At 43.5% G+C, this 23,095-nt stretch overlaps 2 protein-coding genes across 3 annotated transcripts in view; one reads left to right on the top strand and one right to left on the bottom strand.

The window, feature by feature from the left end:
• The window catches only part of HSPA9 (heat shock protein family A (Hsp70) member 9), a 330,220-nt gene that overhangs the window by 70,716 nt on the left and 236,409 nt on the right, over window positions 1–23,095 (top strand). The gene's annotated exons all lie outside the window — the stretch shown is intronic.
• Window positions 1–23,095, bottom strand: part of CTNNA1 (catenin alpha 1) — a 122,459-nt gene that overhangs the window by 19,264 nt on the left and 80,100 nt on the right. For both annotated transcript variants that reach the window (XM_065690217.1, XM_065690216.1), the window contains exons 10-11: window positions 15,081–15,173; window positions 3,072–3,228 (exon numbers count right to left, since the gene is read on the bottom strand). In XM_065690217.1, coding sequence (XP_065546289.1) covers window positions 3,072–3,228; window positions 15,081–15,173 — 250 coding nt within the window. The remainder of the gene's footprint in view (window positions 1–3,071; window positions 3,229–15,080; window positions 15,174–23,095) is intronic.

Here is a 23,095-nt window from a genome sequence, read left to right as displayed (position 1 = left end):
CAACACCTTCACCTCCACCCACCTCCCCAATAAAGGGATTAAGAAATCCTCTTCCATACATTGCAAGAAGTCTGCAAGGGATCTGGGGGCTACACAAGAGCAAAACCTAAGTAGTCAAGAGATCAAGCACCACAGATGCGCAAATAAAGCTGCTTTTCTGCTGTGTCCCCTACAAAAGGTCTTAGAACAATTTCCATGCTGAAGCTATTCCCCCCTCTCTTGACAGAGGCACTGGAGGAACCAGGTCAAACAGCAGGGTCAGTAGACATGGTTATGGAGCAAATACTTGAGTTCATACACTTGCAAATAAAGTATTCAACTTGTAATGAAGGAGGACAATCATCAGGTCCAGCAATATTCATCTGGAGGCTCTTAAGATGAAACAGCTTTACTGTGAAGGACATCTCTTGCATAAACCTCTGTCAGTGGCGGAGGAACAGAAGGCGGCAAATGGAATGATTTTTTTAGGGGGTTTCAAAGGAGATCCAGGTAATTTCAGAACACTGAATTTGACAATTACACGGTGCTATCAGCAACTGCTCTAAAGAACAGAGAAAGTGGGCACACAAACACAGCCCGAGTGCTTAGGGAAGGCACTGATGAGAGGGATAAGAATTACAGAAGGCACAGAAGAGCTTTGAAATGAGGAATAATGGAACAGGCAAAGACTCTGCAGTTAAGAGAGAGATGACTAAGCATAGACAGAAGTCTGTAGGTTTACAAACAGCACGAAGAAAGCCAGTGGGGAAAAAACCTTTTTCACCATCATCTATTACAAGCAGGGGCATCAAATGAAGCAAACAGGCGACACTGCAAAAACAAGCTGGTTCTTCACAGTTCAGCTGTGAACTCTGCACAGGATGATGGAGATGCCAGCGGCTTATAATGGTCAGAAGAATAACTAACACAGGCTTAAATGAGAAAAGTCTGTCAGGGACTGTTCAGCAGGTAACACCTCTGCTGCTGGAGCTCCCTGAGCTGCAAATCACTCTTGGTTGGGAGCTTGTAGGAAAGATCTTTAGGCTACAGGACTGCTCCATTCATTTCCTAGCCACCACAAGATGCTGTCCTAACTCAACAGGTCCCTTGTGCCATGCCCTCCATAAAATGTGGTATCCTGCAAGCTTATCTGCAGCACTGTGCATTTAATATCCATCTTCTGTGACATTCTGCTATTATCTAAACCCAACCTCTCTTTCACCAAGCTTTTACCTGTGGATAATTGATACAATTCTGAAGCATAAGCTGCACAATGAAGCATAACTTCATGATGGACAGCACAACACATTGTGGAAATGTGGTGAGGGTTTTTTAAACACAGACACAGACTCACAAGAGCTCTTTTAAATTCTGCTGACGTCCCAGTTTGTAACTGATACAAACTGACACAAGCATCCTAATAACCTCAAACAGAACCTGGTATAAATCATACCCATCACGATTTGATCCAGAGAGATGTTTAGACTTTTAGCAGATGAATTGGAGTTGTGGCATTTATATGGAAAACATTGATCAAAGTTCAAACAAACAATATTTAAACCAGTATTTATTGCTTTAATATTTTCCTAACATCTCTTCAACAACACAGCACGTACGAATAACTGCAGGATGCACTTGAGCATCTGCAGGAGTCTCAAACCACAGCACTGCCATGATGCCATGGCAGTGGCAAGCACATGCTCGAGCTGAGCTCACCCCTGAGTCAGCCTACCACTGCCCCAGAAAAGCAGCATTCCCTGCTTACTGCCAAGCCCTTGACACAATTCAGAGCAACCCAGCAGTGGGACACCTCAGAAGCACAGCACCCATCTCCTCGAATGACCTAGAAAGGCTGCAGACCACTCGGTTCCAGTGGCCTGGCCTACAGGCTAACAGCTTTTTCTCTCTGAAATATTTCGCACGTTTGTGGTCAAACTCCAAGTGGGGCCGTGAACCTCAGTGCACAATTCCCTCTAAATATATTTCCCCAGAAATAGGCTCCTCACAGCTGTGCAATTTCAGCTACTGCTGCAGCAATGAGCATGCAGACAGATACAAACAGCCAGGACATTCAACTGCCTAAGAAGTTTATGCTAACTTATTGCAAAGAACAATCGTACTCAGAACCCAGGGAACCACAATACAATATGTATGATAACACAGGTATCTTGCTGTAGAAACACTACTTGGGTGGGTTTTTTCTTTTAAATAACAATAAAAAAGATGTTTTTTTAATTCAGGACCTTAATTTTTCATCTCCATTTTCTAGCTGTGTGGACCTGCTACTTCTGACTCAACACATCTTCCTGTGAAATTTTGCTTTACATCTGGAGTTTTTAGGTCATTTGAGATGCTCGAGCCTGTTTGAACCAGAAAAATCAGACCCTCAGTTGGCAGCGGTAATGTGTGACTGGTATTGCAGATAGAATTCCTGTGGTTGCATCACTGTGTCCTCTGACTAGAACAGAATTAGAGGATGTGCAAAGAAAAACGTCCCCCTTGTTTCTAGGTCACTGCAGCTAATAGTGGGTCTTTATCAGTGATGCTGATAAAACAGATCATCTTGGCAAGCTCTTTGCCAATTGGAATTATTAATCTATTATAATGATCTAATCTTCTTTTAAAACTTTACTAAAGCTGACATGGTTAAAAATACTGACAGAACATTTCTGTAAGAACAGTTTTATTTTAATTAACATGTCTGACAATGGTTTGAGATTCATTTTTGTTTATGTAAGAAGAGTTTAAGGTGAATGAGGGATCATCTTTTTCACTAGTGCACTGCTTGAACACAAATGTGCTGTTTCCCCCACTGTTACTGGTGAGATCTGTCTGCAGTAGCTAGGTGGTAATTCCTCACTAGTTCAGCTAAGCAAGTCAAAAGCTTGAGACATAAAATGTTGTCTCTTCATGCTAAGATCTCCTCCTCTATTTTCACACATTGCTCAGGAGAAGATGACACCTACCAGGTGAAGGGTCCCAACACCTTCCAAAAACGTGAGAAGACTCCAGAGCACATGTAGCAACCACCCATTTCCAGGAACAAGCTCAGTTACGAGCAGGATCATTTCCGAGATCGAACCCCTGGTTACCTGACACAGCCAAGAAGTCATCAATAGAAGTGATGTCATCGACAGCATCTGTCAGCACACGGACTTGCTTCTCCCACTGCTCTTTGAAGAGATCCATGTTCTCCTGAGCCAGTTTGCTTTGGGGTTTAGCAGCCAGAGCCAGTGCAGCATTAATGACCTGTAAAACACCTCTGGATATTTAAAACATATCCTTGACAAAACTATTAGTTTCCATATGTTTATCCAATGAACTCAGCAGCAAACTAAGTAAGTTTAGTAAGTTTTCAGGAACTTGATGTTTAAATACAAAAAGTGGTTTATTCTGTTGTTCTCATATCCAGCTCATACTGCATCACATTTATTATGGTTAGTTACTGGGAGCAAAACCACTTGGCAAGTATTCACAAGAGCTAGCTTCACCTTTCTTTAACAGCTCATGTTAGAAAGGTGTTGCCTTCTGAGTACAGGTTGGGCTGCTAAGTATTTTAGACAGGATGACATTTAGTACACTGGAGGCTGCAATTCCTAAGCTACTTGCTAGAACCTGAGAAAAGAAGGTCAAAAAAGGATTAATCTCACAAACCCTGAATTAGAAACAATATGCAAATACAAAATAAAAGATAAATTTTGTGTTTATCTTCTTTTCATTAAATTTTTACTCTGTACCTTGCCAATAACTGTTATCACAGACTGGTTTGTGTTGGAAGGGACTTTAAAGCTCATCCAGCTCCAACCCCTGCCACGGGCAGGGACACCTCCCACTGGAGCAGCTTGCTCCAAGCCCCTGTGTCCAGCCTGGCCTTGAGCGCTGCCAGGGATGGGGCAGCCACAGCTTCTCTGGGCACCCTGTGCCAGCGCCTCAGCACCCTCACAGGGAAGAGCTTCTGCCTAAGAGCTCAGCTCAGTCTCCCCTCGGGCAGGTTAAAGCCATTCCCCTTGGCCTGTCCCTACAGGCCCTTGTCCCAAGCTCCTCTGCAGGTTTCCTGGAGCCCCTTTAGGCACTGGAGCTGCTCTAAGGTCTCCCCTTCAGAAGCCTTCTCTTCTCCAGGCTGAACAAGCCCAACACTAGAGTATGTTGAGATTTCTATTACGTGGCAGAGCCAGATTAGCCAGGGAACAGGAGGAGAGGATACTATTTGACGCTCCTCCTGAACAACCCCTACTAATTTTCTCCAAACCCTAACACTGTAATTTACACCAGATTCTTGTTTTTCTGATCAGAACAAACGCTATACATACTACAGGGTAACAAAGCTTACGCTGTGCCAACTAATCAGTCTGTTAAGTGACCAAGAAAGCCCCTTTGAGTGTGGCAAGAAAGCACATCTCAAAAGCCTGCTCCTGTTCTTGCTGTATTGTGCTCCAACAGAATGACCTGGAAACATGCCAGATGTGAGAATCCATCCGCAATCAGACCAACACAACAATGCTAACCTTGTTTTCAAGCACCCGAGAGTTACAGCTAATTAACTTACAAGTTCAAGGTATAATTTTTCTTCTCTACTTTAGGACTGTATTAATTTCACAAAGTTGCCAGACAAAACACGCAAGCACCAGATGTTCCTCATTTTCCAAAATCCACTTTCTCTACCTGCTCCATTTAAAAGTGTCACGAAGCATTGAAAAAAATATCTAACTCCCTAAACATGGAAATGATGGTGATGTCAAACATATCACGATGGCACTGAATAGATCAGGCAGAAGAGGCTGATTCTCTCAAGGGATGCTAGAAATTAGCAGTGACTGAGGAAAATCCCCAGAAAAGCTCTACTGTTCTCCATGCTTCCATCCTTCCTCTGGAGATGGAGGCTGCAAGTCTGGGTCACTAATCAAAATAAGCTCGGTGCATTTGATAACACTGACAAATGTGAGAAACAATTTGGTATGAGGGGCAATCTGTTCAGGAAACCTCTGGGATGAAACATGCCTTTGAAGTCCCCATTCTTCATGAAGAACGTGGGGTCCTCTGCAGCTTCCTCTTCCTCAGAGCAGCCACTTAAGTCCTACCTTCTTGTGCAGGCAGCTGCACTGATTGGGATTGTCCCTTCAGAAAGAGACCTCCTGCCAGCCACGGTCCACGCTGCCCCGCTCCCCTCACTCCCGCTGCCTGTTAAGATCATGGTTCTCAAGCCCCCAAAAAAGCTCTGCAACACCCAGGAGATGATGTTTAAACATTTAAAATCAATCAGAAATAGAGGCTTTAGAAAGGGAAACCTATCCTCTGCTCAAGAGCCCTGATTCTTATATCTAATCACTGCCATTTCCTGCCCCAGTCTGACTGATGTAGTGAGTTAACTCTAGATATCCAAAGATTTATATCAAGATGAATCCAAATAGTAAGTGTCCTGGAAACAAAAAGGGCAAACTTGTCAACGCCTCAGAAATCTGCTCTCAGCTTTTTCCCTGCTACTAACTACTGAGACAGAGAGGATGGTGATACCAAGAGTCAGGACTTTGTCTGTGCTCTCTTCTAGCTGCCTGGGCTAATATCAGATATGAAAACATCCCTTCAGCACCAAGACAGGCCAGCATTAATGCCAGAGAAACATATGGCCTGTGTACCTGTGTGATGTATGTCTGGACAGCAGCATCTGTCTGAACAATTAATCTCTGTCAGCAACACATACCCAATCCCAGATGCCCACGTTAAGCAACTCTTCCCTCGTAATGGAAGAGCTGTCATAGATAGAGGGCTCAGCAAGTGCTCAAGAAACTCAAACAGGGCATCATCACCAAATCCAAATGCAGGAGGCACAAGCTGCACCATCGTCCTCCCACCAGGCAGCTTAGCCAAGTGAAAAAAGGGAATTTTTTATATGTTACAACAGCAAAAATGCATGGCCAAGGCAAATGTATTCTTAAGAAACGGCCAAGCAAAGCAAAAGCGTAAGATCTCCCTTACACACGGACATGTCTGGCATTTGGAAAGCAGCCAGCAGCACTAGAGATGAGGACAACCTGGTGGGGAAATCAAAGTCTATCAAGTGTCACTGCAGAGTAAAAGACAAACCTACAGCTCAAGAAACCCATAAAGGTATGTGTGTGCTCAGGAGGAAATCCAAGACAGCAGTTTCAGCTCCACAGCCCTTTATTGTAGCACATACTCCATCTCCATGTGCAAAGTGATCACAATATTCAGGTTTAGCAGGGGTGCTAAAACCCTTCACTCCATGTACAGCTCAGTATTTACATGGGTGAGTTATCCCAGACACATCTCACACGTCTCCTTGAAGGAATGTCCCAGGGATGACTGAGAAAACCCTCCAAATTATCTATTTGAGTAAATACACTCTTACACGATGCCCCGTACTCACTAAAGAGTGACTGGTGCATTTTCTGGCAGATGCTTAGACAGACAAGGGAAAAGGACAGGGATGCCGGATCTCTGCTGTGCTATGGGGAGACCCCCCCTGCAGTCCTGACCCAGCTCTGAGGCAGCAGCACAAGAGGGAAGGGGAGCTGTTGGAGCGAGAACAAAGGAGGCCATGGAGATGCTGCAAGGGCTGGAGCAGCTCTGCTCTGGAGCCAGGCTGAGAGAGCTGGGCTGGGGCAGCCTGGAGAAGAGAAGGCTCCTTAAGGGGAGACCTTAGAGCAGCTCCAGTGCCTAAAGGGGACTAAAATGACTCCCCACTTTTGGTAGAGGGAAGGGACTGATTAAAGTACACTACTGCTTTTCCAAAAAACATAGAGCTTTAAGCAATTAATATGGGTAATTTACAGGAAGGAGATACATATATATATATGTCAAATAATAGGAAGAACAAGTCCAGACTACCTGAAATATAGCCAATTCCATGTAAAACATTTGGTACTTTCAAGGAAATATTCTGTGTTTCAGAGCTTCCCAAGTCGCTGCCAGAGCACTGTGATCACAATGACTCACTGAAGTTGTACAAAGAAAAGAATCAAACAGGGACATTTTGAGACTATCCAGAAGGAAATGAAGCATGGCAAGAAAGCACACTATTTTTATCAGTGCTTTGTTTCATGTAGCAATTGCAATGTTCAACTCAGACAGCCCAGTGCACAACAAGGTGGTTCCAGAGTTACCTCGAGTAGCTCACCTCCACCTCGCAGCTTCCTGCACCAGCAGCCAGGACTTGGCAATACATGCCCTGAGATCGGGGAGGCTCAGAGTTCAGACGACCTGCAGTGGATGTCTCAAATCCTCTACTCATGTCTTTCATGGGAAGAAACTGCTTGGTGGGGGGTTCATTTTAATTATTGTTATTATTTAATTCTTTTCCGTTTTCTCTATTGAAACTAAAGATGGCAGACTGAATTTATGTATTTATACCTTTGTAGAACAATGAAAAGTGACTTTGAAACTCTCTTAAAAATACACTACACCAGGACAGAAAACACTGTAACCTCAGCTATACTTGTGGGTAAATTCAAGCCACTGGGTCACTTAGAATTCATGCTTTTAGGCTTAATTTAGGATGGTTTCCAGGCTCACCTTTATAGCACCCCATCTAAGAACTGACAGAGGCTAGGAGAAAGGTCTTACACTTGATGGTGGTTCTACAAACAACAGTTTTGAACACTTGGATGGCATGGCTGAAGGCAGAACATTACTAGGGAGAAGAAAACTACTACCTATTTATGTTGCACTGCAATCCCTAGCTCTTGTGCCTTCAGATAGTCTCAGTGCACACAGTGTCTGTAAGGCACAAAACTCTCCATTTCAACGGCTTCCTGGGTTTTGACTCAGCCTTTCAGATGGGGATCCAAGCACACTGCAGGATCAAGTTTGTCTCAGGAAGAAGATCTAAGAGCAAAGGCAGAAGCAGTGATCTCAGGTTTGCCTTTGTGAGCAACCTCAGCACAAGGCTAAGTGAAGGAATACTCTTCTTCAACCTGCCAAAACTAGTGCTGCACCCCCACAGCGTGAGCAGCAGTCGAGGGAGGGGATTTTCCCTCTCTGCTGTGCTCTGGGGAGACCCCCCCTGCAGTCCTGATCCAGCTCTGGGGCAGCAGCACAAGAGGGACGTGGAGCTGTTGGAGCGAGGCCAGAGGAGGCCACGGAGATGCTGCGAGGGCTGGAGCAGCTCTGCTCTGGAGCCAGGCTGAGAGAGCTGGGCTGGGGCAGCCTGAAGAGAAGGCTCCTGAAGGGGAGACCTTAGAGCAGCTCCAGTGCCTAAAGGGGCTGCAGGAAACCTGGAGAGGGGCTTTGGACAAGGGCCTAGTGATAAGATGGGGCTTGGAAGCAGATGATCTTTAAGGTTTCTTCCACCTCAAAGCATTCTAGGATTTTATGACCATGCAGCGCTGCTCATTCTCTCCTGTGGTATAGATGGCTAGTTGTAAGGTAGAAGCAAAAGCATGACTCTCTAATCACAGCTTTCTAAATGGTCAACAAATAATCTCATGACCTCATCCCCAAAGCTGCCAAAGCAGCTGAGCCCAGCCAGGACCATCCCCTTGCCGAGGCTAGACTGTAATACCCCTGTGTTTCTGTATTGAAGAAAGCATAGCTTGCCTACTGGTAGTCTGTAATAACCTGCTTATGATTTAATTTTACATATGCCAGATGTCAAAGTTACCTCCAGCATTCACCCTACTCATGTCCCCTTTCCTGCTCATAATTGCATTTTTGCTCTGAGAGGAAAAAAAGTTTAACAAGCAGAACATTTAAGTCATTTCCAGTTACATCCAACCCCAGGTCTGCATCCCCATCTCTACTTGGTGCTAACCCTCTACGTAGCTCAATACAGCAAAAAGCACTCTGTGCACTCTGATGAGCTGAATGCCTGGAAGCAAAGCATACAGAAGACTGTTTTACATTTTCCCTAGCTATAATGGCAGCAACCAGCAAGTGTATGGAGGCTGATGCACCAAAAGAAGAACGCAGGATTTGCTTTGATTTTCCATACTTTGTTCCAATGTATAAATAGTACTTTGAGCACTTTCTACACACAGGTATCTCTGCAGAGATATTTATTCTTCTTGTTACAGTGCTACAATGACCCACAGATACACATTCCATTGAAATCAAATGACCTTTTCCAGTTTAGAATATATTAGTGTCAATGTATTTACTGTTTGCTTATTGCGACTAGATAATTATCAACTCCCCGTCTATGCAAAAAGCATTTTTACTTGTAGCTGAAGACTCATACTGTAGTCCCAGGCAATAGAGAAGCTGCAAGAATTTTGGTGCCATTTGTTTTGGTGTCTGTGCTGCTTCACTTTGCATTTCACTGACTTCAAGTGCTGAAGCTTTGGGGGTTTCAAGGACTCTCTGTCTTTCCTAGAAGCTGTTCTGCTACTGCACTCCACAGATCACACTGTGCCTGTGATGAAAACATTGGGTCCTTACGCACTAGCACACCTCCTTCTACAGAATTGAATCCCTTTCTCCTACCTCTGCTTCTTTTTACGCACCAGTAAGGGCTCCAGTTCCTAATACAGTTTCTTGGATGGCCACTCCTGTGCTGGCTCTTCACAGCAAGCCTGCATAATGGGCTTGTTCAACCTAGAGAAGGCTCCTTAAGGGGAGACCTTGTAACAGTCTTCCAATACCTAAAGGGAACTGAGAAGAAACCTGGAGATGGGCTTTAGACAAAGGCTTGTAGAAGCAGGACAAGGGGAATGGCTTTAACCTGCCAGAGGGGAGACTGAGATGAGCTCTTAGGCAGAAGCTCTTCCCTGTGAGGGTGCTGAGGCGCTGGCACAGGGTGCCCAGAGAAGCTGTGGCTGCCCCATCCCTGGCAGTGTTCAAGGCCAGGTTGGACACAGGGGCTTGGAGCAAGCTGCTCTAGTGGGAGGTGTCCCTGACCGTGGCAGGGTTTGGGACTGGATGAGGTCTAAGTTCCCTTCCAACACAAACCATTCTAGGATTTTATGATATAAAACTACAACCCAAGTGTTAAGTTTTTAATGTAAGTATTTCCACTCAATGCCAATAAAATGCTTCAAGCACCTGTAATTAAACAGTCTAGAGACAGATCTGCTAGTTAGTACATTCAAAAAATCTGACAGTCGTTCAAAGAGAAGAAAAAATGGGAAAACTGTTCAGTGTGAAGTCTTCACTGCAAGAGAAATGAAATTATCTCCTTCTCCAGAAGCCACCAGGGAACTGGCAGTAATTGGGGACTCAAGGAGGAGAGCACGCCTGACAGTCACGTTTGGGTCTGGTTGACTTGAGGAGGTTGATTGGAGAGGTTTTGTTTCTCTAACATGCTGCAACTTCTAAACAAAAGGGTTTGTGCTATATGGAACCTCTACATGGGATTCCTTCTGCTGTGGTATTCTGTCTGTGTCAGTAGGTGTGATCAGCATATGTAACCATCTGCCTCATCAGAAATCTATAAGCAGCAAATTGCTTTTCAAGCATTTCAAAATTGGAATGCAAGGATGTGGAACAGCAATTATTAATATAAGATGTTAATATGAGAAGAGCCAATTTATTTTTATATTTAAAAAATGTAATTTAATCCAAGAATTATCTGGAGTCTGTTTAATGGGCAACACTCACTTGACTGTGCAAGGGCCGTTGAGCTATGCCAAACACACTGTCTGTGCTAAGGTTGATATAGAGGGAGCAGGGAAAGGACAGGCAGAGATGTTGCCTGGTGCCCTCATGATGTTTCTAAGGAGGATGAGCTATTTGGGTGGAGAAGAAAGGCAGCCAGCACTGGCTCCCGCCTCACAGATGGGAGAAAGGTCCTGTGTGTCCACACCAGGGAGGTGCAGGTCTACTGCTCCTGAAGGCCACTTCCCAGAAGATGCTCATTCTCGAGGGCAATGGGCTCCAGCTTTTGCTGGCAGAAGCAAACACCCAACCTGCTGGAAATTCTAATCCAGCAGTATTTTCTAGAACTCTCGGCCTGCCTGCAGTGTGGTTAAAAGTCTGTAGATGAACTTCATGGAGGCTTTAAGGAACAAGCAAGTCAACGTATTGCTGGTTAAAGCAGCTTCAAGTGACAGCAGACTGTCACATCAAAAGGCTGGAGTAATACTCTTCCCTTTCAAGAGCTGTACTGGGGCATTTTCACTGTTGCTTTCTAAACACCTACAGCTTGTATGATCAGACACACTCCTATGGTTAAGCTCTCAGACATCTTTAATGCAAAATGCTGTTACAAAACAGCTTTTGCAGGCTCCTAAAGCAAGTATTTCTTGGAAGCAGAACTCGCAGTTATGAGCGAGGATCCAGGTTTTCAAGTGGAGATAAACAAAATCTTTTGCTAATTTACCATTGGCAAGCTCTGTGTTTAGCAAGGAGGCAAAGAAAACTTCCCCCAGCGCTCTGCTAGGCAAATGGAAGCACAGGCAACTGTTCCAAGCATTTCACAGCAGTACTTTTCCACTTCCATTATGAAAGACATCTGAGCATTTTTTGTTTTAAACATTTAACTGGAGTGATGGAGGGCTTTTGTCCTACATCTTAACCCATCACAGACTGGCCTGTTTCCACACCACCTAACAAGGCATGAAGCTGCAGGGCTGCAGGTAACTCCTATGAGATGCTGGACAAAGTTGGTTCACTTTGATACAGATTTCAGCAATGCATATCCTCAAAGAATTCATAGAATGACAGGATGGTTTGGGTTGGAAAGGACCTTAAGATCATCCAATTCCAAACCCCTGCCATGGGCTGGGACACCTCACACTACTCCAATTCAAGCAGGGTTGTAAGTTCACGAAGAAAAGCACCAGTGACCCCCTAATGCCACCTTATTCCTCCCCTGGAAACCCAGACTAACACAAGTCACCCAGCTGGCTACTACAGAGCAGGCACAGCTCTTCCTAACAGTTCTTTCTGCATGATCGAAAGGGAGCTTGAAATATTATATTGTCTTAATTTCTGTGTTAAGTGTCTGGGAACTCACAAACAGAAGGATGATGCTGCTCCTGAGGAAGAGCCGATTTACAGTAATGACCACACTACACAAATGGAACTCCTTGCTTTTGTACAGACTTCCCAGATGAAAAGTTTTCCACATCTTTTTCCTTGAAGAACTAGATTTTAAACCTGAGAGTGTGTGAAGATGATACTGGCAATAACGGGTTTCTTGTTCAAACCAAGTCTTCCCCAACCCATTTGAAGTGCTGCCTGTTCCTTACTCCTGCTGCTGGCTCAAAAAGGCAAGTTACAACCAGGGACTGAGTAACTGCCTTGAAATACAGCTTTTATAATTAACTCAACAGCTTCATTTCTGCAGAAATCATTCTTTAGCCAGGAGTTTCCCACTCCCAGACTGGCCTCTACTCAGCTAAGCTATTTAAGAGGGACTCAAGCGCATTAAATTTCAGTTTCATCCTTTCAACCACAGCAATACCTTGAATTAAATTTCATACATCGTATTTCTGTGTGGTATTGATATAGTCACTTGAGTTTCAGAGACTATTGTAATTACTGATTGACTTGACTCATTCTGAATCCAGCATCTTCCTGGAAAAAAAACATCTAAGCCAAAAGAACCCCAAAGCATATAATGTTGGGTTTAATCTGTATTTCATGCCTAATTCACATGGTTATTCAGCACAGACACCTAAAAGGATTCAAGAAGCAGCTGTGAATCTCATAAGGAGTAAACTGCAAAATAGACAGATAATTGTCTGAAAAGGAAAACAAAATCCCACTATGTTTCCTATCTGGAAGCATTTAGAGATTATACAGAGTAACCCAAGTTTGGGAACAGTCAGTATCGCGGTTGAGGATGACAGCATGCTGAGTCGCTTATCCTGTATTGTCAGGAAGAAACCCAGATGCCATTTGTAAAACAGTTCAGACAAGTGCCCCTAATTATCGCTCAGGATTCACAACATATTTAAATACTCTCAGGGCATTAAAGAATCAACCAGAGAACATGTAATGTAATATAAAAGCCCTCTTTCAAGGGCTATGAACATCTATAGTGTCATTTACTAATCTCTTGGTGATGACCCTGAAATTAAGGCAAGACTGTACAGTGCATCTGAACTGCTGCTTGGAAGTTCAGATATGTGACCTTTGTAAAGCCACAACCCATCAGTTATAGCCCTCGTCCATTTATAGATAATCAAAGCTTCCAATGTGTGTTAACTATATTATCCATAATCCCTGAAGTCAGAGGTTAACAACTGCACTTCAGGAGATGTGACTAGAGCTTGGTGACTACTGAATAGAGTTTGTTCATTATTTCACATCGACTATCATGCTGTTTATTTTTTAAAGGAGTGGGTTTAAATAAATAGGCAGCTGTTGGAAAAGCAAAGCAAGAAGAGTAGGAAATACATACAACTTCAGCAATAGGGAGGGAAAAACACCCCCACAGACTTGGACAACTACCAGAAGCATTTAGATTCAAAGAAAACCTAACTTTCTTAGGATGCTTATTTTCAAAAGCATCAGCATTTGTTTGGAATAACATGAAGCAGACACCCATATTCTTGAAGATAACCACAAGAAATCATTATATCCAGCCTAGTTAGTTACGTTAGGAAAAAGCAAGCCCTTACAGGAGACAAGATGCATTTTTAAAAGCTTTTTCTTCCACATGCTTTGCTCCAACTGTAAAAATTGACCTTTGGTTTTAACAAGCCATAGACACCACTTGCCCCAGGGGTGGGAGGCAAAGACCTGCACAGCAATCAAAGGCATGGGCAGGAGTGGGAATCACAGAAGTCCACCCCAAGACAACAAAAGGCGTCCTAGATAGTATTGAATGTTTAATGTTTGGGTGCCTATCTTCACCTACTGAATAGGTGAATAGTGCTACTGAACAGCACTGACTTAGGAGTAAAAGAAAATACCTGCTCTTCACACTGTCTTCACCTATTCCCTCAGAACTCCCTTCCTGCTGAGGCAGATACCAGTGAACATCCCTCTCTTCCTTTTGACTAGTTTTCCCAATATATATGGGGAAAACCTGAACAAATTCCAAATAATCCTGAGACAATTCACCTTTTTTTCCTAAAATGCCATTCAACCAGTCTTTCTGAGTATGTACTTTCCATTAGCTCTTTGTTACCAACACCAGCTTATTTCTGTGGCTAAGATTTGAATTTCCTGTTGCTTTAAAAAATGCAAATTACAAGAACTGAAAGTGCACGGTAGTCTTCAGGGGTTCAGCCAAGTATCTAGTTGTTGACATTTAAAACATCAGGGCTGTCAAAATGCAAGAGGATAGTCTAATGCTTACAGAAACTCAATTTCCTTGTTTCCATTAAAAAGTTACTAATTAAAAGGTAGTCTCAGCCAGGTTTGAGCTTTTCACACATAGCCAGCTTCCTACTCTATTGAGAAGACTTTTTTGTGGCATATTTATATTCTACTCAGGCAAAAAATAATATATCTATAATTCATCTTACAGCCTGCACAGGAGCAGTGGTAGCGTCTTCACAAGACATCTTCCTGCAGGATGAATGTGCACAGTAAACCACTGAAGCTTTACTGGTTTACTGTCTTGCAGGCTGCTAGAATACTCCAGCCAAATGAAATCAGAGGTCTTGTGTAAATAATTAGTGATATGAATGGGGTCTTACTGTTACATATTTTAAAGTTCCTAAGTCTTGATGACTACTCCTGCATTTCATTCGCTACATAGCAGCTCCAGATGCCTAAAGGAGACTGACAAGAAACCAAAGGGGCTTTGGACAAGGGCCTGTAGGGACAGGCCAAGGGGAATGGCTTTAACCTGCCAGAGGGGAGACTGAGATGAGCCCTTAGGCACAAGTTCTTCCCTGTGAGGGTGCTGAGGCACTGGCACAGGGTGCCCAGAGAAACTGTGGCTGCCCCATCCCTGGCAGGGTTCAAGGCCAGGTTTTACACAGGGGCCTGGAGCAAGCAAGTGGAAGGTGTCCCTGTCCGTGGCAGGGGTTGGAACTACATCATAGAAAGGTATCACAGATCATCATATCATACCATAAATGAGCTTTAAGGTTTCTTCCTACCCAAACCACTCTAGGATTCTACATATTAAGGTAAAAGTCAAGTTCTGCAGCAAGTCCACTGAGCCACAAAGAGGCCAAAACATGTACTAAGCAGGACCAGTGCCCAGCTTATACGGGTATGTCTTAAGTTCTTACGCTCTTCATTACCTGGGGACACAGGGCTTCAAGCTGGCTGGCTGACATGCGAACCAATTTCACACCTTCTTCATTGTTTGATATGGAACAGGCCAAGTTGGCAACCTGTGTTAGAGGTGGGAGAAAACAAAACACAACTGTTAGAAACTGCTGGGGTTTATTTCCCTCAGTAGGAACCTTTTTACTTGTTCCCAAAAGCAATCAGTAACCCATCATGAAATACAAAGCATCCACATTCATTCAGTTCTAACCAATCTGGAAAGTGCTAATGACATCTGTTCCTTCTCTAGCCATGAAATCATAACACATCCAATCATAAAATCATAGTCATTAGAACAGAACAAAGAGATCCTTGTTACCATTGGTTCTGGTAAGTTCTCCCCAATAAAATGTATGAGCATCACTGCAGCACCTCAAGTGATAGCTAAACAGCCCATTCCCACTCGAGTGAGAGAGCAGCAACTACACAATTAAAAAACCCAATCCAGCTCCCATGCATCTGAGGATTAAATATTCTGATGTCTGTAGGCACAGGGATGCTCCCTTTTCCTTGGAATGTTTCTGTATCCTACTCTGTGTCATCCCAAAAGCACTCGGAGGCTCACCAAGCAAGTGGCCTATGCAAGCATGGTGGTGTTGCAAAACTCAAGCTGTTCTGCTGATGCTGCACAGAGCAAACCTCTGCAGCAGGATACAGGTATTTGTATGCTTGAGGTACTTCATATCTAGCAGAGACTGCTGTATCGGGCAAGGGTTATTCTAAAAAGCCATTTATGCTGTGATTAATCAAATAAAACCATTTCCTGGTACAGGCGATCGTGAAGATCCATCAGGTCTTCAGAATACGAATAGCATCTTGTGGTGCTAAATACTTCACTCCAAAACCTTGACCTGCTGCACAGCAGCATCCTTAACTAGGTCATCTTGAACAGAGATGGCCTTCCATAAACATCTGCCTTGAGAGCACAGAGGAAGGGGACAGGACAGAATTTTTTGGTAACTGAAGATACTCCTCCTATCAGAGCTACTCTCAGGGGAGGGAAGTCTGAAGTAAGTTACATTTCCTAGTTGACAGGTGAATGACAAGCATGTTATTCTGAGCCATTTGAACACAGAAAGATGTAAAAATAGCACAAAGTGAACTGAGATGAACACTGAGTACTGTCCTTTCAGAGAGAGCAACCTGCAACTCCCCTCGGTAAATGTGCTGTAGAAGCACCATTCCAAACCAGCAGACTCTCATTTAACATCAGTGAACCAGATTTCTCCATATATACTTCTCCCTATAAGCTGTGGAAATTCCACTCTCCCTTTAATTAAACTACCCTGTGCATTCATATCCAAGTCATTCTGAAGTAGTGTCTGCAGCTACATCACATGCTTTTCCCCCTCCCCAAGCCATTCCCTTATAACGATGTTCCCACACAGAATACATTACTGTCCCACAAACCATCAACCACATGCCAATATACTTGAACAGCAGTTTTCATCAATTCCATTATCAGTCTGGGGACAAAAAAGCAAACTCCCATTGCAGAGCACACAGCCCCTTTCTCGCTCTGGTTACAAATCCAGTCACAAAGGATGAAACCAATGCACTGTCAAGAAGAGAGGTATGTCTTCAGCACTGAACAACCAAGTAAACAAATGCAACAGCATATATTTGGATGCAAGCAAACTGAAGTTGAAAGAAAGACTATGCAGCATCAACAACACAGAAATCTCTGCCAGCTTTCAGGAATATTAGAGTCGTACTCCTCAACTTTCTTTTCCACCAGACTTTGTGGACAATACCTACATACTAAGAGGTGGAGTTGCAGCAAGCCCTGAGTGTAGGGCTGGGCTGTGCAGCTCACACCCCCTTATAGCCAAGGCTCTCTTTTCCCTTCTGTTGCCACGTCTGCTGCCAGCTCCAGCTCAGTTCCTCTCTGCAGCACACCACCAAACAGCTGTGCTCTCTAGAGAGCCCCAGCAGCAAGGGATCTTACTCTGCACAAAGGGGGTTTTCCCCTGTAGATTTGCCATGTCTTAAATCCCTACTTCAAGTGAGCTATAGCGTATTATACTTTTGTTTAAAGGCTCAAAAAATCAAAAGACAGTAGGATGCCATGATTTAAAAGTCAAATAAAGACTTTGCTGTTGTTTTAAGCACAGGTCATATTTTTGGGAAACACCCATTTGCCAATATTTTTTATGGTCCATATTTCCATGTCGTTTCTACCCCCGCAGCAGCAGTTACAATCTCTAGGAGCGAGGAGAATACAAAGCTCTATTGAGTAGGGGCTGAATAAAAGCGACATTGAAGCACCACAAAATCAGCCTCTCCGAGATCTGGAGATGTTGCGCTCTCTCTCAAGCCAAGTGTGATGAATCAAGCACAGAGAAGCCTCGCTCTGTCTGAATACAGAGAGGCAAAGAAGTTTATAATGGAGTGTCCCCACGGCGGCACAATGAAATTTCGGTTTTTTGCACAGTCATTTTTGAACCATCATTTTTCTTCTCAATACCCCACTAATGGCAATTCTCCTTTAGAAACTGCCCAACTGGGGCTGCCAACCCTCATGAAAGAAGTGTGTGTGCTTCCCTGACTGAGGGTCTTTGGCTGTTTAAGACAACCCAACTGTTGGCTGCTACATCCCATCCTACTGCTGCGTCTCCAAAGCTCAACATTTCATTTCAGCATGCTCGTCCAAAAGAAAGCTATTCGCTATGGGGGATTAGTTGCCCTGCCAGATTAGCACACAAACTTCCCGGCAAACTGTGTGCTGAACATCAGAGCAAAGCAGGGCTCTGGGAGCAGCAGAGATGACTTCAGAGCGCTGCAGACACGGCTGTAAATTCCCCGCAACGCAACGTTTACTGCGCCCGTGGGAAGGCTCTGCCGAACTACTGGAAAACACTCACAAGGCTCTTCAGATAGGAAATGTAAGAAGGGCTATGTCAACTAATTAATCAAGTTGTAAATGACATTACAATGAGGTATTCCAAATTGCCATTAATTATCAGGTGCCCTACAGCATGGATTCTAAAGCTGCATGCACCAGCTAAGGTGGATGGTTGTACGAGTAAGAAATTCACTATTAAATGCACCTGAAAGAACCCATCATCATTAACTCCTGGGTGATAGCTGACAAACAGCCTCAAGCTCCCTGTCTGTAGAGAGGATAGGGTACTCCTAGCCACTAATTTGACAGGTACACATAATACATAATGTTTTGAAGCTGAGGTGAAGATCAGCTACAGCCACATTTGTTATAAAGCACACGGAGCACATGGAAATCGCACATATCTAAACCCTCTGAATAAAATAGAGCATCTCAAGCGAACAGAAATTCCCCTTAAATCAAATGTAAATGAAGTAGTTTCTCCAGGTCTCCAACAACTGACATAGTAAGTGGTCAGACTTGATTGAGAAAGAACACCACTTGTGCTTGAGAGCAAAACAGCAATTGAATTCCTGCTGCATTTGTTCATTCTTACCATTCAAGCCCCTTTACATAAGCACTACTAGCACAGGCATCAAAGGAGACAAAAAAAGTCACGAATAACGTAACCAGCCATAACAAGCAATCTCTTGAAAAGATTGAAAATACACTGGGAATGAAGACAGACCAGAGGAACCAGACTGACACGGCTCACAGACCTCTTGCAGCAATTTAGAAGCATTTTTTGCTGCCGTATCAAGGCTCTCTTAGCTCTTGGGAGCATACAGCCATGTCCCAGAAATGGCTTCACGAATCCCAAATGACAGGATGAACCCAAAGCAGCTGCCAATGTTCAGATGAATGAGCTTAAATTCACCCCCAGCGGCAAATGCACCAAGTGTCAGTGAGAAGTGCACAAGCACAACCTGTTCTACAAACTGACCTAAAGAAAAACTCCAAAGCTGGACAAATTCACCTGGAAAGTGGGTTTTTGAAACTCAAATCTGGTTGATATTAACTAAGACATCAGAGTAATTGAAGATGACATGATGTCAGCAGCTCTGGTACCAGCATGACCCACACGGAGCACTCCTGTGGGCTGTACGGAGGGGTTTTCCCAAACCAGGGATCCTCAAGGGAAGCCAAGAAAGCCACCTGGAGCCTGCAGCTCACACAACAGCCACTGGCAGGGTCAGGAGCAATGGTAGCCAAGTGCCCTCATGTATAAAAGAAGCCCTTGGGAAGCACCATGAGCAGGTGGGGCAAGCAGGGCCTAGCATGGCAGTTCACCCAGAAGGGTGAGAGGTGCACTCATGTAACAAGTGGAACTGAACAATCACGAGAGTGATGGTTCACCCAGCTTGGAGGTGACATCGAGGTTAAGCTGGCCTATGCCCCATGTCAAAACTGCTTCTATAAAGAAAAAGAGACGGGTCAATGTCATAGGAAAACCTCTTCTGAGGAGAGCAGAAGGCTCAGCATGCAGATCAGACCCACTTCTTAGGGAAGCCTGGTTAAAGACATGAATAGAAACCTTCACACCCTGGTACAGCCCTCAGATTATGATCCAGCATTGGTTTTTCAGGTAGGCAGTGACGACGTTGCAACAAGAAGTCTGAGGGCACAAGAGCAAGACATCCTCCTGCAGCATGAACGTGCACAGTAAACCACTGAGGCTTTACTGGTTTATTGTCTTGCAGGCTGCTAGAATACCCCAGCCAAACGAAATCAAGAGTTCTTGTGTAAAAAAGACCCCATTCATATCACTAATTCCTCTGTTATGCATTTTAAAGTTTCTAAGTCTCGATGACTACACCTGCATCTCATTCGCCACACAGCAACTCCAGGTGCCTAAAGCAGGCTGACAAGAAACGTGGAGAGGTTTAGATTGGCTATTAGGGAAAACATCTCCACTAAAAGGGTTGCCAAGCATTGGAACAGGCAGCCCAGGGAAATGATGGAGTCATAGAGTCACCATTCCTGGAGGGATTTAAAAGGTGAGCAGATGTGGTGCTTAAGGACATGGTTTAGTGGTGGCCTTGGAGGTGGTGGGTTCATGGCTGGACTCAATCTTGAAGGTCTTTTACAACCTAAATGTTTCTTAACGTAATGCCTCCTCCAAAGGTATAGAAACTGGTTCCTTCTAGAGGCAGGCACCGCATCTCAGTGCAAAGGTCAGTCAGGAATATATTATTAGCAGGAAGCTGTAATTCTAATATAATAAAATACTGCACCATCTGTCACAGAGCAATTCCATCTCAAATTCTAGTTATTTTGATTCTTCAGAAACGACTGATTTTAAATCAGGAAAAAACTTGACATTTCTAAAGCAGTTTTTTTCCTCCCTCAGTGACAATTTGTTAGCCCGTGTTTGTGGCTGGCAGCTCTTGTAGACAACTGCCTTCTCTGACAATAGGCAGTTTTCACCTTTTTCACCTGAAATGCATTTTTGATTTCTTTTTCAACTTGAAATTCATTCAGGTAACGCCTAAGGAGCCACGTCCTCCCGCAACTGAAAGCTTGCAGTGGCCTAACAACATGGGTTGGGGGTCATCATTAAGCTTCTGGAATGACACTGTTGCAAATAACTGAGAAATGCTGCTACAGCTTTGTACTTGTTAAAGTGTCTCTTTGCACTGACACCCCAGCTTAGGTAAAGGGGTTACTTTACATGGATCAGTTTGTTGGAGGATTGACAAATTGCTTTTTCAATAGGAGGAAAAAATGGAAGAATTAAAAAAGGGAACTGCAATTTCTAACACATTAAATCTTTTTCAAGGATTTCAAAGGCTGACACTGGAAGTCTGCATTAAAGTCTTTGCTTCGTGCACCTGGATTCACTTCAGAGAAGCAGCACCAAGTTTTTCTTCCTGGTTCACAGGCTGTGTTTTTAGGACAGCTTCTTCAGGAAGTCAAGTACACAAAAGCCTTCTAAATGGCTCCTGGATGCAATCACCCAACAGTGAATGGTGTGACCCAGAGAAGGCTCTGTAATGTGTTTATTGTTGCATAATTTAAAGCTGCCAGAGCTGCCTCTGTCAGAGCATTGTTATAAATAAGGATTATATATCACTATGTAGGAGACAAACATACACTAATTGAGTTCTAAGAGCCTGACTACTCTCATTTCTAACTGCACCTGTGAAAACAGCATTGGAGGAAGAGTTTTCAGGCTCTCTTACAATAGAAAAACTTCTTGGTTTAACACTAACCGGTATCCTCTCAGAACTGATGATCACAAACCCCTCTGTAAAAGAACAAAACCTTACCCCCATTTATACACAGCTACTTTGGGAATTTCAAACACAGCTTTTCAAAGGTGTTCCTGGCAGTTTGATTTCTGATTAAACTTCAGAACTTCAGCTCCTGGCTCCATTTTTGCTTTTCATTTTATGATTTCTCTGGGAATGCAAATTCCCACTTTGAAGCAGCTTAAAATCACCAATTTTAAATAAATAAATAAATAAGCAAAATAGACAGGCAGCCATTCAACATGTTCCTCTTGAGGAGCTGCTAAAGAAAAGTGGATCTGATACTCTCACAGAATTCAAATACAGCACATCTGCTTTCTTCCTTCCCTATATTAAGACAAAGAGTCTAGATTTGCTTGAGGATGGCCAAAGCCCATGAAATTAATTCATCTGCAGAAACAACTGCTCTGGCAAAACTAAGTAGCAACTGAGGGCTCTCCAAAGAGATGTGTCAATTATGCAATTTCCATCCATCTTTAAAACAAGGCTTTTATTATTCAATAAGCCCATACATTTATTAATTCACCTGTACACTACACTCAGTATTCAAGACAAATGTGAGCATTTTAACATGCAATTCTAAAAGGTAGTGCATGAGGGAAAAGTCTGCATTATGGCAATAATCTCCTATAAAGACATTAGTTTTGCAGAGGCAAAGCTAATTATGAATTACACAAAACAGATTTGATGCTTTAATGCATGGAGGGATGGCAGGAGGACTTTGGTTCAAGTCCATAGGGACTCTGGAGCAAGTTCCTGGGAGTCGTGCTGTCAACTACTCTGTGATTTTATGTGGCCTAAGTAGTTGCAAGTGGTTGCAGCACCACAGAAGGTACCTTGCAAGAGTTAACAGAATCCCAACATATTAACTGAAAATAGTAAGAGCCTTTAATAAAACAAGCCCCACACAGAAAAACTCCAAAGTACTGAGGGGAATGATGGACTAAAATTGAGATAACTGCCATTTCCTGAGCCCTGCAGCCTCACACACAAGATGAGAGCAATTCTAATTTCAAGTCTGGTTTATAAACACATGGAAGGGAAATTTCAGCTGGATGGACCAAAACTAGCAAGCAAAATGTTTTTAAGCCAGAAGTTTTAGACAATGTGAAATGGCGTCTTCAGGGGTTTATATTTGAACAGGCTGGCAACTGACTGCAAGAGGACGGGATCAGAGATAGGATATTGTGTATTTTCTGCTCCCTCTAATATTGAGGCAATTGCTCAATATTTTGATGTGTAACTGCCTTTATTTTGGGATCAAATCTCAAGACTTGCACCTTTCAAGTCGTATGTGTGTGTCTGAAATTCTAGTGAGGGGATACAGCTTTGCATTTGGCTCTCAACCTAAAAAAGCTGTCTCCAGCTACCTAGTGCCAGTCTACACACAGCTGTCCAACACTGGCAACCTCCTTCCATACCTGGAGTAAATGTCTTTCTCCAACAGAGTGCACCCCTACGTGTTGTCCGGGTTTCATAAAAGCGGTCTGTAAACTGTTTTCACACAGTTGGGCAAAGACAGAGTTTGTGCATTGTGACAAATCAAAGTGGCCTCCATTTACTTAGCAATAAGTGCAAAATGAAAAGCTCTTCTCTCTGTTGCCAACAGGAGAGTTTTTCAATCAAAGAGGGGGAAGAGGTGTTTGAAAGGAACTAATACATCTATAGCATAAAACACACCTACGATAGTAAAAGTGCTAGCAGCACAGGAATACCTTTATTTCCAGACTGGTAGATTATCCTTTCTATATGCCTGACAGACAGCAGAGCTGGTAAAGGAATTCCAGTGTGCTACGTGGGCACCGTGCCCCTCATAGATGCAGCTGTAGCAGCAGATGTAACTATTGGCACA

This window comes from Lathamus discolor, chromosome 10 (genome assembly GCF_037157495.1).
Source record: "Lathamus discolor isolate bLatDis1 chromosome 10, bLatDis1.hap1, whole genome shotgun sequence".
Classification (NCBI taxonomy): domain Eukaryota; kingdom Metazoa; phylum Chordata; class Aves; order Psittaciformes; family Psittacidae; genus Lathamus; species Lathamus discolor.
This window is presented reverse-complemented; position numbering and strand designations above follow the sequence as displayed.